At 44.2% G+C, this 15340-nt stretch overlaps 1 protein-coding gene across 5 annotated transcripts in view; it reads left to right on the forward strand.

Annotated features, from left to right (window-relative positions):
• The window catches only part of CLTRN (collectrin, amino acid transport regulator), a 30467-nt gene extending 21124 nt beyond the window's left edge, over positions 1 to 9343 (forward strand). For 3 of the 5 annotated variants that reach the window (XM_052774054.1, XM_052774056.1, XM_052774055.1), the window contains exons 6-7: positions 2136 to 2330; positions 6347 to 9343. In XM_052774054.1, coding sequence (XP_052630014.1) covers positions 2136 to 2330; positions 6347 to 6503 — 352 coding nt within the window. In that variant the 3' untranslated portion in view covers positions 6504 to 9343. Of the gene's footprint in view, positions 1 to 2135; positions 2331 to 4792; positions 5537 to 6346 lie in introns of those variants that run through there. The other 2 variants (XM_052774057.1, XM_052774052.1) reach the window with 2 other exon arrangements.
• Positions 9344 to 15340: the final 5997 nt, after the last annotated feature.

Here is a 15340-nt window from a genome sequence, read left to right on the forward strand (position 1 = left end):
TGTGCAAAGTACCATGCGGTACAAATCAGTTTGCTTTCTACTAAATATTGCATTCTGTAGCCAATAAAAGCAAGAGTGTGTAGCTGAAGAGGGAAAAAGAAAAAAATGGGTAATCTGACTTCAATGGTCGACCAAACCTGCATAAGGGGTTTATAGGGATGACTCCCACAAGCAGCATAACTCGCATACATTTCTCAAGCACGGAGTGGAAAACAGACCTCTTTGTTTTTAGGCATTCTGTACTTTGTCTTGAAAATTCATGTTATCTCTATGGAGGTGTAATGCCTAATTCCTGATGAATGAGTATGCGTTCTTTTGGAAAGATTAACTTAAGCTTATGAGCAGATTAAACTATTTCCTACAGAGACGCCAAACAATAGCTTCATAGCATTAGTGGAGGAAGCAGATTATTTATTCACTGAAGCTCTCTGTAAGAGCACTGGAATGCAGGGTTTTTGCATTTCTGTTATTCTTTGATAGGTTCAGTAGCATAAGCTGATTTATTTAAGTCTTTTATGTGCCCTGTTTGCCACAGAAATTGGATGCTATTATAGTATGTTTGTTTTTTAGCTGTTGTCTGTCACCCAATAAAGAATATGCTGTTTATGAAAAGTTTTAATTCCTACCTAACTTAGAAACAAGAAATAAAATGGCCTGTAAAACTACAATATTTTTTATTCAGTTGCTTCTGATTGCAGGCTTCCATACTAAACCGTTATTCTAATTCTTCATCCTACGGTAGCACATAAAAAAACTACCCAAGGACCAGAATTTTATTGTATGAGATTCTCTTCAAAGTAAGAATAAAGAGGAAGGTAAACCTTCTCAGAGCTATGTATGAGACCCAAGATCTTGCAAAAATATACACAAGATGTATTTACAAACATGAAATGCACCTGTAGTTGCCTGCATGTGTTTCAGCACATAATTCTGTAACTCCAGCCATTAGATGAGGGTGAGCAATGCTTATTTTAGCTGTTCACAATCATCCTTTCATATCAATAAGGATGAAAATCTTTTCTAAATCAAAGATGGCTTACTGTATAATGAGTCTTACAATATGCCATGGCTTTCAATCCTCTCCAGGAATGCTAGCTTTCCATTAAGGCTAAGAACTTCCTGTTTAAGGGACAGTCAAACTTTACGGTTTCCAAGAAAAGAAATTTGCAAAATCTTACCTGTATTTCCCATATATCTGTTCTTAGGAAATACTTGCTCTATGGTAAATAAAATTAATTGTATACAAGAAAAAGCTGCTGTAAATCATAAAACTACAATCAAAAAGAATCTCTCAAGACCAATATATGTAATATATTTTCTCAAAAACTTCTAACATTTTGAAAAAGTAATGAAAGAAACTGCTAAAGCATCTTAAGGCTGCTTAGATTCAGATCCAGAAATACCAGCAAATGCTTAGAAGTAGTGAATGTGGGTGAAGATATCCATTAAAGGGTAGCAGTTGTACTACTCATGTGAAAAAGCGTGTTTCTCAGGTTTATAGTTTCTCATAATGGAAAAAATGTGCATAGTACAAACCCCTTTAGCTGCATCCTGCAGGGAAGAAGGGCATGTTGGCAATAGGGGTGGATTCTTCTGGACCAAATTGTATTCTGTGCCTCATGGACCTAAGAAAATCTACAGCAGCAAGAGCAGATGTACTGGCCATCCTGTACATGCAGGATGGTTCAGTTTGAGGAGCCAAGGAGCACTGATAAATCCTCTGAGCATTGCAGGGTATACCTGCCACTCCCATGCTAATCTTGAATGCTGCATGAGCAAGACAACAGAGCCACCCTTACAGATTACAACCTGCAATGTCTTCAGCACATGGTCCAAACCAGAAATAAATAATAATATGGTACTTCAGGTCTCATCTGTATTTCCCAGTTTTTCAGATAAATACATACAAGTCTGGTGTTCAAAACCTTGTAAGTGTGTGGGTGTCTGTGGATTACTGACAAGGTCTATGTTAAAGTGAAGGTCTGTGTAATCCTACCAATATCATGCTGGATCAAATTCAGCCCTGCCAGACTTGCAGCACATCCATGAAATTTCCTTTTCTTTTTTTCTTCGATCTTTTTAACTTATGAAATACCTTTATAAAGAGTTGTAATGTTCTTTGTGTTTTTATGAAGGATGAACCGGAACAGAATCAACAGTGCCTTCCTACTGAGTGACAAAACACTGCAGTTCCTGAAGATAACCTCAACCTTATCACCTCCAGTTGAACCCTCCACGCCTGTTTGGCTTATCGTATTTGGTGTTGTTCTTTGTCTCATTGTGGCTGGAATTGTTTTCCTTGTTGTTGCAGGGATTCAGCAACGCAAGAAGTAAGCGGCTTAGCTTTTCTTCTGGTTTAACTCAATACTGACAAGTTAAGTCAGCTGGGCTGGCTTTGCTTTTCAGATCAGCCTCAGAGAAATTATAGCTGTGCCCCCCCTCCCTCCATAGGTAAAGATAACCCATGTGTCCTTTTCCGAGGAAAGGAGTTAAATTTTTTAACTATGAAGTATAGATGCCTTAGTAATGCTGGGTTGTAATGAGGAAACAGGGAGTACAAGAATATGATCCTGGAGGCCACCTAACTAGAGATGATAGCTTTACAAAGACATTTGCTGTCATTCTTCTCAAGGTTTAGTGTGCCGCAGATGAGCCGCCTCTCACAGACTACCCAAATAGCTACCAAGAGGGAGAAGGCTGGCAGTGACTGCACCCCTTCCAGGGCAGTAGTGTCAAAAGCTGGCAGGGCTAGGAAAAAATCAGCTGCTGCAATCTGAGAAGCCTCAGTAGAGGACACAATAATGATTAATGTATGGCTGAAGAGGGCCTGTTCAATGGAACGGTGCATGGTCTCTCCTACCATTCATGACCTGATGAGTCCGAAGTACGGAGCACTTCACAGGTTCATGACCAGATCTCCCCATGAGCCTAGGTGTTTGCTGTTTGGCAGTAGGGTGGGAGAGAGATACTCTTTTTTTCCTCTCAGTTTCTTCCCTGTGGTGGCACTGGTGAAAAAGAGAAGGCTATTCATGCTTCCCTAGTGTGAGCATGTTGGAGCAAGACAGAGAGTAGGTGAAGTTTTAGTCCTGCCATCTCTGTTGGCTCAGAGTTGGGCATAAGGAATAGAAATTGCTCAGCTGAGCTGAGATTCTGCCATGCTTTAGGCTGCCATGGAGGTTAGGTTAGCACAAAATTATGATTTCAGCAACAGAGTCATACAGGAACAGCAGAAGAACTGAAAAAGAGTAAACTTCTGCTGACAACTAGATAATATTAGAATTACTGACTGTATGGTGGACTGCATCCCCATATAGTGGTGCGTGGCAGAGACTTTTCCCTTCTGCGTCCTTATCACCTTGAAGAACAACACATTGTGAAGCGTAAGTGCTTCTCATAGAGAACCCTTAGTAGTGTAGTCAGAATCCCTTCAGTTACATTTTGCATTGAGAAGAGTTGCATGAATTTGCAAAACCAACCCCTTTCTGTTTTCAAAAAACAAAATTCAACAAACAATAGATGAGAGGTTCTGTTGGGGAAAGAGTCTGGGCAGGCACTTGGGATCTGTGGATAGTTTAAGTCCTGTCACAACCTTTGAGGTGGTATGGGCTGAGTTATTTCATCCCCTGAACCTAGACAACCCTTCTGTAAAACTGGAGAATAATGTTGCTACCTGAAGCCCATACCTGCCCTCTGTGTAGTATCATGGCTGTGTGTCTATATAGTGCCTAACTTAAAGTGGGTCTTTGAACGTTTTAAATAAGTGTAATATAAATAAATTATGCTAAATAGCTATGATTTTTCTAGCTAAAATAATCATTTGTGCTTCATATCATGCTGAAACACAGCATTTCCCCCCCTCTGTTTTCAAAATAACTCAGATGAGCTTGAGCAGTTCCCCTCAATATGGTATAAACTACATGCTTTTATTGTCATACTACCAGTAATATGGTTTGTTGCTGCCTGCCTATGGTCACTTGGCATCCTCTGTGTCTCATGCTCTTCCTGTCCTTTTAGTTGTTATGCTCCTTTTCACTTCTCTGTCTGCCTTTACATATAACCTTTCCTCAGAGCAGATTAATCCATGATTGAAGTCTAACCCTCCTTTCACATCAACGGCATCTGCAGGCAGGGATGGGGGAGGGAGAGAGAGGGTAAACCAAGCATATATTTCTTCCATCTACTGTTGCAAAGACTGGAGAGGTAAAAGGGCTGGTCTGGGCTATTTGGCTTCTCAAAAGAAGAGCCAGACATCAGAGAAGAGAAGAGAATTTCAAAAGTGCTCATCTCTTTTTCAGCCACCGAAGTATGTGACCAGGTTGTCAAAGACTTCGGCATGTCCAGTAATGAGTTTTCTTGAAAACCTGTCCAGAGCTGACATAATGGCAGCCCTGTTGCCTAGTAAGCTGTGTTGGAAATCTGGCCCCAAGGACGGTGTTGACTTCTCATAAATCTGGCATTTTGTCTTTATAGGCCTTTAAAGTACAAGTTAAATACCTTGGTTCAGAGAAGCCCAAAAGCACGTGCTTCAGGCTGTTCGTACTCAGAGTGGCAAGGGAGCACATGATTGGCCTATAATGGAGTTTCAGTAATGAGTTAGACTCAGGCATCATTTTTTGAACTGAAAGATTTTCTTAATTAGGTCTTCACTGTGCATCACTGCCAACATGTAAAATTCCAAGCTGCAGCTGCCTGCAACTTGAAGAGCTCCATGTGACTGTAGGCCTGGACTCTACAGTGAGCTGGATCAGACACACAGTCTCCCAGCCTTATGTTTGTTCTCCTGTCATTGCAGCAATAGGACACCTCCCTCTCCGATAATAGATTTGGCACATACCCAGGGCAGGACCATCCTCTACTGGCTATGCTGAACTAGACCGAAGTCTGCCCCTACCCCTCAAAATCCCATCTGCAGCAGAGGCCATAAACATTTGCCTTGGGAAGAGTGAAAAAAGAGTAAGCACACCCAGCGTTTCCCTCTATTACTGTCCCAGCATCTAATTTGCAGCTGGGGGCCTTACTGAGCTGGATTTGGTCTTTGTGTATTGGGTAGCCCACAATGTTCTCTCTTCCCTTAACTTGTTGAGTCTGCCCTTGGGCTCACAGAAATTTTTAGCTTCTCTGAATTCCAATGGCAACGAGTTCCACACATCTACTCCTTTCATTTCTTTTGAACCTGCTTCTTAGTATCTTCTTTTATGTTCTGCCCCCACAGTTTTTGTATTGGAGAACACTCCTTTTATCACTGTAAGAGCAGATACAGCAGCCAGAGGTCAGAGGTTTCCACTACTACCCCCCATGTTTATTTTTAGCAAGTCTGTAATGCCAAGAATCTCCCAAAGGCCAATGAAATTTTATTATTGTTAATATTGCTGTTATTAGCAGTTACACTGAGTCAGGTTGTTACGATTGTCCTGCGTCAGATTGTTACAGTACATGTTGCGGGATAGGAAGAAGCAGTGTAGCTGACCTTTGAGTTTCTTATCCTCTGAAACCGCTGATGCTGCAGGCTGTAAAGTACAGCAGGTTTTTCAACTATGAACTAGTAGATCTCAAGGTCAGAATAAATCTGGAATTAAAGAAACATCATGACACGTTGACTGATATTTCTGTATTACATCTTCTCGTGGTTGTATTTTTAGATAATTTTATTCAGCAACTATTTTAATATGCTCTTGGTGAGAACTGGAGCCTGGATAAGTGAAAGCCGTGCAATTGTTTGATCTAGAAAACAAAAGTATACAATACTGGATAGGAAGGTGGCTGTTAATGAAGTTTGAACTAAAAATGCAGATTTGCAGCATTAAAAGTGCCTAACTTCTGGAGAAGATCGTCAAGGAGTGTGAGGGCACTCGGGCCTCCACATTTGGAGGCTATAGTCTAAAGTTTCTAAAAAGTATGTTTTAATTTGTCCGCATCATGGGGTGAAATCTATGACATACATAACAGGGTCAGACTAGACATTTAGTGCAGTCCTTCCAGACGTAAAGCAAAAACAGATTTAGAGATTTTTTCCATTTTTGTTTTGCACCAGCTTTTCCTTCTGCACCCTCCAGTCATTTTACAGAATAAGGAGGTGAAGTAATATTTATAACATACTTACAACATGTTTACTCTAGGTTTTCTGGTTCCCAATCCTGACCTCAGACTGCTAAACCAGGGCTCCCAATCTGTGGGCCTCCCACTTTCCATGGTATATTTACAACAGCAAAGAGGTGCACCACATTATGGCTTTCAGAACATAACCGACGATAAACTCCTGACTAAATGTGCAGTTTTCTGTCTGTGGAATCATGGTGGAGTGCTGCAGGTCAACAGAATAAGATGATTTTCTCTTTCTTGTTTTTAGAAAGAATAAAGAGTCAACAGAGAGAGAAAATTTAGAAGAGAAAGGTGAAGTGACAGTAACAGTAGAAAATGGGATTCCTTGCGAAGCGCTGGATTTAAAAGCAGGCCACATTAATGGAGTCTTTGCAGCAGATGATGAACGGTTCACGTCCTTATGAAATGCTGCCATTGCTATCTGGCGATTTTTTGAAAGACTCCTGTGCCTACTTTATCTCGTCACTACTTCTGAATGTCAAACATGAAGACAAGAAAAATGTCCTTTCACTTAATTTCCCTTGAGAGAACCTTTTCCTGATAACAAATACACTTGAACCTCCATTACAAAGCTTTTGTTCATGAGCAAAGCAAATGAGAAGACGTCAAATGATATCCATTAAAGATTTCCGGAAGATGTACGGCAGAACAGGGTTGAAACCTGCCTTGTGTCAGGCATTTAATTTTTAATGATTATTTAAATATGTCCATTGCTTGTTTTTCCCTGATATAAATGTGAAACTGCATTATTCCTGAATGTCACTGGGGAGATCATCTATCATTGTCAATTCTTGCTGGGCTTTCTTTCAAGCCATATGCAAAAGTTTCTCTGTAAAATGACTTATGTTTGCTGATATGCAGCATGCCTTTGGGTGGAATAGTGATCAGTGCATGAAAGTTTTCATTTATCAAGAAAAAAAAAGCAAGCTTTCACAGCCTCTGTAAGAGCAGGTTAAAAGTGGCTGGGTCATCTATAGCTTTAGGGCTAGCAAAGGTCTGATACTAAAAGTGTTTTTCACTTGACAGTCAAAGTCACAGATTACATGACCTGGAAATTAAAAGTTGCAAAAGTTTGAAATCTGTTGAAATTAAAAGTTGCGACAAAGGGCAGATTTTCCAAAGGTGCAGTCTGTGGTTGGTGGCCCAGCTCTCATTAAATCTATGAGGGCATTTTGCAGCTCTTTGAAAAAATCTTCCTTACATTTTTTAATAATAAAACTAGAGTAGATTTCCAAGACATAGCCAGCCTGGGGTCAGATGAACCTTCATGTGACAGCTGGATAGCTTTTGGAAAGATTCAGTGCTTGAAACACCAGCTGCTGGGCTTGGTGCACCTGACCTGGGTGAGCACACGTAGGCAGTGGTAAGTCAGCAGAGACCATTCAAACCTGTGTTTCCTATTTGTGTGGCTGGGAGTTGAGGGCATTGAGTGGTGCCAGACCCTAAACTGCATTGTTGGATTACTTTGAAGTCAGCCATACATACAGACTACATACATACATACTATCTGTGCCCTAATCCCGTTCCCATTTAAATCAGTGATAAAATTCTGACTGATTTCAGGAGATCTGGGCCCCAGTAAAGGGGAGTTGTACATGTGGGTACACAGAGAATGGAAGCGTGTTGAAGCAAAATGCGATATCTGCAGTCACCAAACCGCTGCCCACGTCACTGGAGGCAGGATTTGACCATTAGCCATCCTGTTTCCAGTGTCATGTTTGGAGGGAATATTAGAAAACCCATTTACTTATTAGGGTTATTCCGTCAGACTCCTCACCAACAGGAAGAGGGTAAAACAGGGTAAAAGCTGTTTGTAAAGGACCGTCCAGTGTCCTGAAAGGGACAAAAGTTTCTTGTCTCCCAGGGTACAAATTCTTCAGCATTTTGGCTGTAATGAGCACCTTTGGCTGTCCATTTGACTCAGCGCTGGCTCTTGGGAACAGGCTGAGCAGAAGGGGAGGCATGGGAGGAGGAAAAGGGGAAGCAGCGGGGCGAAGGGAGGAAGCTGCACGGGGGAAGCCCGAGGCTAGGGGAGACCGGGAGAAGAGGGCTAAATGCAGAATAAAACTATGGAACCACTGATCATTTGCCTCACGTGGTCTCATCTGTCATGGTTATCTTTGATGTCCTGCTGGTGGGTCCCTCTGGACAACGACTGTGTCTTCTGTGTGCCCCTGCTCCATTCTGGAAAAGGATTAATAAAGTCAGTTTTAGTGATAATATCTCAGTGCTTCAAAATTACCATCCACAACATGGAGATATATTTCTCACAGGGATGTCAAAGATTAAGCTTACCAGTGTTTAAGATCATTTGGAGGAAGGATATAGAGTACAGTGTTATTATTGCTTCCTCAGTCATTGCTCCAAGGTCTTTCACTCAGGCAGAGTTTTATTGAGGTAATTCAGATCCCATCATTTCTAAACCTTCACACTTTTCACATTCTTTGTATGACAGATAGCTACACTGCAGTGTGACCACAATGGATTGCAGTTACTGCAGCACCTCTGCAAGAACCCGTGAAAGATTTCGGTGAGAAGAGCTTGGTGGTGCAAAAGCAACCTCAAGCTACCAATTACAATTACTGTTATCCTGTATTGTACTATATGATACCGAAATAAAACTCACTTGATACGAAAAAGGGCAAAGCATATCTGAGCATACTTCTCAATGCCTGAGTGAAGGTTCAGTTCAGCCCGTGGCACTGGCCAGCGATTTGAAAATAGATTGAAAGCCTCTGAACAAAACATTATGTGGTGTGGGCTGACTCTGGTGGTAAGTATTTAATCACTGACTTCCTCCCAGCTCACCTTTTAGCCGCATAATTACTTTACAGGAGTTTGGCGTAATTTTCTGCTAATGATCATATGGGATTCACCCAGAGCATACATCTTGCTTGCCTCTCTGCTGACAGAAAATGGCTTGAGAGAAGCAAATAATACATGAACAGGCAGGTATCACACTTAGCAATGCTTTGAAGCCAGTGTTGGTATTAGCTCTTTCACTGAAATAGGCACCACAAACTAGGTTAATCAAAGGCACAGTGCTACAGAAGAAATAAATCTCTTTTCTAGTCTCTTTGTGCAGCAGGATCGTATTAGAAAACAAAGAGCACTTTGATTTGGTAAAGCCTGTCCTCCAGAGCCTGCAAATGGTACGACGACAATTCATATCCCGTGATCTGGCCCAGATGTTTTATGTAACTTTCACCATTCTTTTTCTCTAAATCACCTGCCACCGAATGACCTGATAATAAACAGGAAAATGAATAACAAGCAATATAGACTATACTGTAAACTACTTCCTAAAACAATGAGTTGTTTCTGCTTTCAGTTACATTTGTGCCGTGCCAATGAATTTCGACAAAGTAACATGGGGTGCCCGAGATTGTGCTGTTTCATTTTCAAGAGCTGCATTTGAGAAAAGAGAGGAGAAAAGAAAATCCAATTAAATGAAGCAACAAAGCCAGAGAAGTTCTGTTTAAAGAAAATCTGCAAAGTTTTATCACTAGCTCCACATCCCCAGCGAGTCAGCATTTCAGGAAGGATGTTACAGTTCTGTTCAGCTTACTTCAGAGAGAGTATTGATGTCTAGGCTAGAATGAGCACAAATCATGCATGAGTAAGTTGTTTACACTGTCAGTCATTAGCTACACATTTGGAGTGCTGGAGAACGTTGGGAACTCTGCAGTGCCCTCCTTAAATTAGGGATGGCATTGGTCGTGACACAACCATTTGCTGCGCGCAACCTTCAGCATTGTATCGACCACAGACTGGTTTTGTAAATGAAATTAGTAGTCCTTGTTTATGAATATTTCTTTCCAGAAGATTGCAAACTGTGCGCAGATGCTGAAGTTCTTACTTGAGCCATTCTGCCACTTGCTTTAAGGAAAGCTAACCACTCTGTCCTGCAAGCTGATGCTTACTCTGCGTTGGAGAAAACTAGACTGAAGTTTGTTCTGCCACATCAGCATTTGCCTCTTTTCCTCCAGGACAGTGTACAAAGTCTTGAGAAAGTCTGTACTCTGGTACAGACTGGTCTGAAGTCTGGTACTCGCAACTGAGCCCAGTATTCCCCCGTGGCTCTGCCGGTGCTGAAGAGCCTGGAGGGATGACCTCATGGGCCTCTTGCAGGCTATACGCTCCTGTTTGTCTGTCCAGGTATGGCATTTACTTCTGTCAGGCCGACCTTCATGGAGAACCCTTCCCTGGCTATGCCTTCGTAAAGGGACACTTCTGTTTTGCTTTTTGAGGGAAGACGTAACTGAAGCCAGTTCACTGTTTCTGCCATTGTTCACAAAAGAGAATGGTGAAGTGGGCACAAGGAGCCTCAGGGCAGGATTCAAGTCTTCTTCCTTCATCACTGTGAGAATGAAATAATTCCCAAATTAATGTAAATCATGGCATTAGCACAAGAGCTTCTGGTTTGATAATTTGGTTCCAAGAACCGGACGTCAGTTTTGACCAAGCAAGGAGCATTATCACACCTTGACAGAAGGTGTTTTTCATGTGTAAACTCCCACATGTGGGAAAACAAAAGAAATTAATTTAAAACTTAGGGCAGAAGTGCAACAAAGATTTAAAATAACTCCCAGTGAAAAGTGTGAGCCTACGTTTCTAGATACTCTTAAAAACATGGTTCAGATGCCCTCAGAAATTTGGTCAGTTCGTCAGTGCAGTAACCTGTGACTCATGAAATGAGCTGTTTAAATGCGCCAAGTTTTTATAGAAAATGCATTGACCAACTGTCCACAGTCCATTAGCAATGAGCAATCTGTGCTTGGTTTGCTATGAGCCGCTCCTTTTGGCCTGTCACGGTTTTTGTTTCCTTTTAATGTGGCGTGCAAGAAGGGATGTGTGCAACAGGGTGACACCGCAGCTTCCTACACTACTGGACAATTGCTAATGAAAAATTTGCACTGTTAGATAGGCCTAATTTGACAGACTGAACTTGCTAGTTTTCAAATCACATAAATCTAAAGTACGTTGACAGTGACGAGTGATACACACTTGCCAGCACAAATGTGTCAGTATATTCAGTTTTGTGAATACATTAAGCACTGTGGGTGCATTTAGCATAATGCAGTTGCATTTTAGCTGGATATTCTGTGGCTGGATTGATGTTTGCATCAGTCCAGAGGAATTCTACCTTTATAGCACGGATTCAACTTTGTTCTCAGTAAAGTCAGCAGGTTCAGTAGGAACTGAATTTGACTTAAGATCAAAAAGAAAAGTTTGATTTTGCTAGTCTGTCTTCTTCCTTCCCACTGTGTTTCCCTTTCCCTTAGAGGTGGCAATCTGAAGCTATCAAAGCATCTTATTAGCTACAGCAATAGCGACATAGAAAGCATGTAATTTTAGAGAAAAGGCAAGAGCATTCTGGTATTATCTCTCTATCAGCTCCTGCCTCTCTCCTATCATTTAGATTCTAATTGCTACAAATTACAGTGTGTAGCTTTTATCAGTTGTGGACCAACAGGAATTTTAGACTTTGGACTAATGTTCTCTATGATACTGTATCTAAACGACATTGTAGATGCTGATGTGTGGACACATGGTCCCTGTAAAATGAACTGGGACCACTCACTCCTGCCTTAGTAAAACTGAAATGAGAAACACGGGTTGCCTAGATGAAAAGCTGTGTTTCACAGGATCAGTACCTTTACCTTCATTGGTGGGGCAAGGTGGCTTTTTGTAATAGACAAGGTGTAAGGAACACAGAATATTGTGCCCCTGAGCGGTTCCCTCTCCTCTGCTTTCTTAACATATGGTCTTGATTTTGACTGTGGCCTTCAGCAACGACGCTTCACGAAATCCTGATTTAACCTGCTGATTTGTACACTCATCTGCCTTCCTGAAAATCATTCCGCTTGAAAGCTTTCTCCTAAAACCTTGCAAAAACACTGGTTTCTTGATGCTTCAGGCAACTGACAGCATCTTTACACAGCTCCTGATGTTGTCTTTAGATCTGGGGGTCACCCCTGCCCATGGGGCACTTTCCCCCTCGGCGATGCTGAGCACGCTTTGACTCGGGCAACAGCCACCAGCCTGCGCCTCCCTTGGCGTGCAAAGGAGCGGTGCAGAGGCGACAGCTTCTCTTTAGGTCTGAAATCCAGGGGGTGAAGCAGCCCGTCTTGCGACAGAAGGTTTTCAAGGGATACGGATTAGTCATCCAAGGCACTGGCCCCAGCCCTGGGCCAGTGGGTGCAAACCGCTCCCTGCTCCGGTACATCACCGGGATACGGCTGCGTGGTCGAGCCAGCTGCAGGAGGTGGGTGCAAGCCAGGCAGCAGCTCCCCTCAGTTCTTCCCCTCTGAGACAGAGGTCCCGAGCGTGGGGCAGGGGATGGGGAGTCTCTCTGCTCTGCGCTCGCCGCCTTGGCCTCCGTTCCCACTGGGCGACGGGGAATTAATCCGACCAGCCGCTGATCTGCCCTGTCTTGTTCCTGCAGAGGAAGAGCCAGCTAAGCCCAAACTGCTGATGTTCGAGCCGAGGCTGGCTGCCGGTACGTGCCTTTTGCAGGGGAGCTGGTCCCGGGTGGCTCAGAGGTCGAGCAGGACCTGCTGCGCCTGCCTGCGGAGGAGCGGAGATGTCCATCCTGCTCAGCGCCCACAGCTCTGCTCCTCTCCTAGAGAGCGGACACAAGGATCCCATGAAAGCCCCCTCTTGCAGGAGGGCTCCCAGCCCTGTCGCACGGGCTGAGGGCAGCTGGGGAGCCAGCGCCCCGGTCCCAGCACCGGCAGGAGGGCTTTCGTCCGAGAAAAGGCGGATGTCACGCATGCAGAAGAGTTAGTCATGTGGGAAAAAGGCTGCTCGGGGGGATTAAAAGGACTATTTTCCCAGCCCCCCAGTTTGAAGCCCGAGGAAGAGGGAGAAGATCTGGGCTTGCCCCCCAGCGATGCTCAGGTGCGGCTGCGGCGGCGCGGCCCCTCTCCCAGCGCTACTGCCGTATCAGGGCGATGTGCGGAGGGGCTGAAGCCACCCCCGGGCCACCCACCGCCTCCACAAAGCCGCTTTACGGGGAGTCCTCAGAGCAAGGATTTGCCAGGTATTTAACTGATGTGAGCTGCTCCTCGGGGAGCGGCAGAGAGCGGGGCAGCTGCAGCCCTGCGCAGGCGGTGGGGTGGCCGTCCCATGGCAGCTCATCCTCCCTGGGGATGCTCCAGGCCAGGCAGCCCTTCAGAGCCCCCCTCCGCAAATCGGTCACTGAGTAATGCTTGTGCCCATCTTTTATGCACTGGGCAGAACGACAAAGCGCAGCAGAGAGCTTAAGCAGTGCTCCTGCCTGGAAAAAATGGCCTGATAATGGTATTTTAAGCAATTTTAAGGGTGTGTGGTGCCCAATACGCAACACAGTGGTTTCTTATTGAGGCATGCCCTAAATGCAATTCTCTGTTATTGCAGTCCTAGTTTCGTAGCACAGCTCAGCCAACAACATGAGTGATGAGGCAGAAAACTGCTCGAACAGAGCCAGGGTACAGATGAACACTGGTGGGCAGCTATTTAAGCAGATGTCAGACAACTCGGACCCTGGGGACTACTGGACTGGGAGTATCAGGTAGGAGCTGGAAGCCACAGCTCACGCTGTAGACCCGAGGGGTGGAGGGGAGGACTCGCACACCAGAGGAGAAGGAGCCTGTGTTATGTTAGGTTACCCACAGCCTTTGTACTGTAACGGTGGCAAACTGGCTAGTCGTCTTTGCTCTGAGCCAAGCAGGCTGGCCACCATTGCATACAACAATGTATTTGATCGAGGCAGGATTTTACCTCCCAGTCGCTCTTCTCCTGTCACACAAACCCCATGGCTGCTGCCTTGCTGCCCTTGCTGGAGGTTTGGATTTCCTGAAAAGGCTCGAGGTACTTCCCTTTCTCAGTTTTTTGCTGTGGCACAAACTGTCTCCATGCTCTTGCCATGCCTTCCTGACCAGCCTGAAGGTCCACCCCAAGAAATGCTCCCAGCTCATCTGAGAATGGATGGCATCCTCTCCCCATAGACCTGCCGTCACCGTCTCAGGCTACAAAAACCGCCCTCGGCTCGGAGACCGGCCATACTGCAGAAAGCCTGCTGTGGTAGTAAGGCTGACACAAACAAGTCTGTATCCAGTGGTCTCCCATGTGTCTGCTCAATGGGAGCAAATCCATCCATGAAAGTACGATGTGCGTGGAGCCCAGTGGCTCCCCACTGTTGTAATGCTGTTTTTCAAAACATAAGTTTGTGCTAATTCATCTCACAGCTTAAAGTTTTTTCTCTTGTGTTAAGGCAATGGCAAGAAAGATGCCATGTAATTCTTATATTATTCCTTACATATGTTATTAAGTATTGCATTTAGGTACACGATAGAAAAGAGCTTAGAAATCAGGCTGAAAATTTGCAGCATAATTCAGTGTGACTCTCCCTGTTACATTTTCAGCTCACCGCAATGCCTGCATGCACACTTAAACGCAGGTGCCGATGCACTCCCTATACGAAATGAGGTGACACCCTTCTCCCCCCTCCAGGTATCCCCTAAGTATCCCACTGCTTGGGGGCCCCTGGGCCGTGCAGGCTCCCCTCGGGATTTCGGGGCCGTGCATGGGCGGGTGACAGACGCAGGCTGGAGTGAGGAGCCCCGGTGACTCCTGCACCACGGCAGGGAGACGACAGCTATCAGCGCTGCCCCTGAGGAAGGCACCAGAGCACTGTGAAGGGGGAAAAAAATAACACCTGCATGTAAAAAGGGAATTTTGGAATATTCAGCCCTGTTTTAGTACCCTAAAAAGTACTGGGTCCAGTGATTGTGCAGTTAACTTACCAGCATAGGAGAGAAAAGAGTTAAAGCAAATAGTCAACATAGTCCCTGTTCTCTACTGGAGGAGAAGAAATCATATCAAGGTAATAATAGACATAATTCTCTGCTCTGGCAGACAACAGATGAAACAACAACACAAAAACCTTTCCACATTTCATCACGTGACAGTCTCACTGGCAAATTAAGAAATGATGAGCTAGACAAGAATCACAAAAGGCATGTAATTACTTAAAAAACAGGCTCCATGGTTCTCAGTCAAGAAGAGGGGCCGTTTTAAGTGATAGCTCTCCTGGGCCTTGCTGTATATGATCTGGATGTGGGAAGGGAAAACCTATCTATTAACAGGTTTGTAGGCATTGCCAAGCTGGGAGTCCTTTGAAGGATTACAATTCCAAATGGTCATAAAAAATGGGAAAAATGGTCTGAAATCAGTGCTGTGGGCTTCAGCCCAGACA

Source organism: Harpia harpyja, chromosome 22 (assembly GCF_026419915.1).
Source record: "Harpia harpyja isolate bHarHar1 chromosome 22, bHarHar1 primary haplotype, whole genome shotgun sequence".
NCBI classification, from domain to species: Eukaryota; Metazoa; Chordata; class Aves; order Accipitriformes; family Accipitridae; genus Harpia; species Harpia harpyja.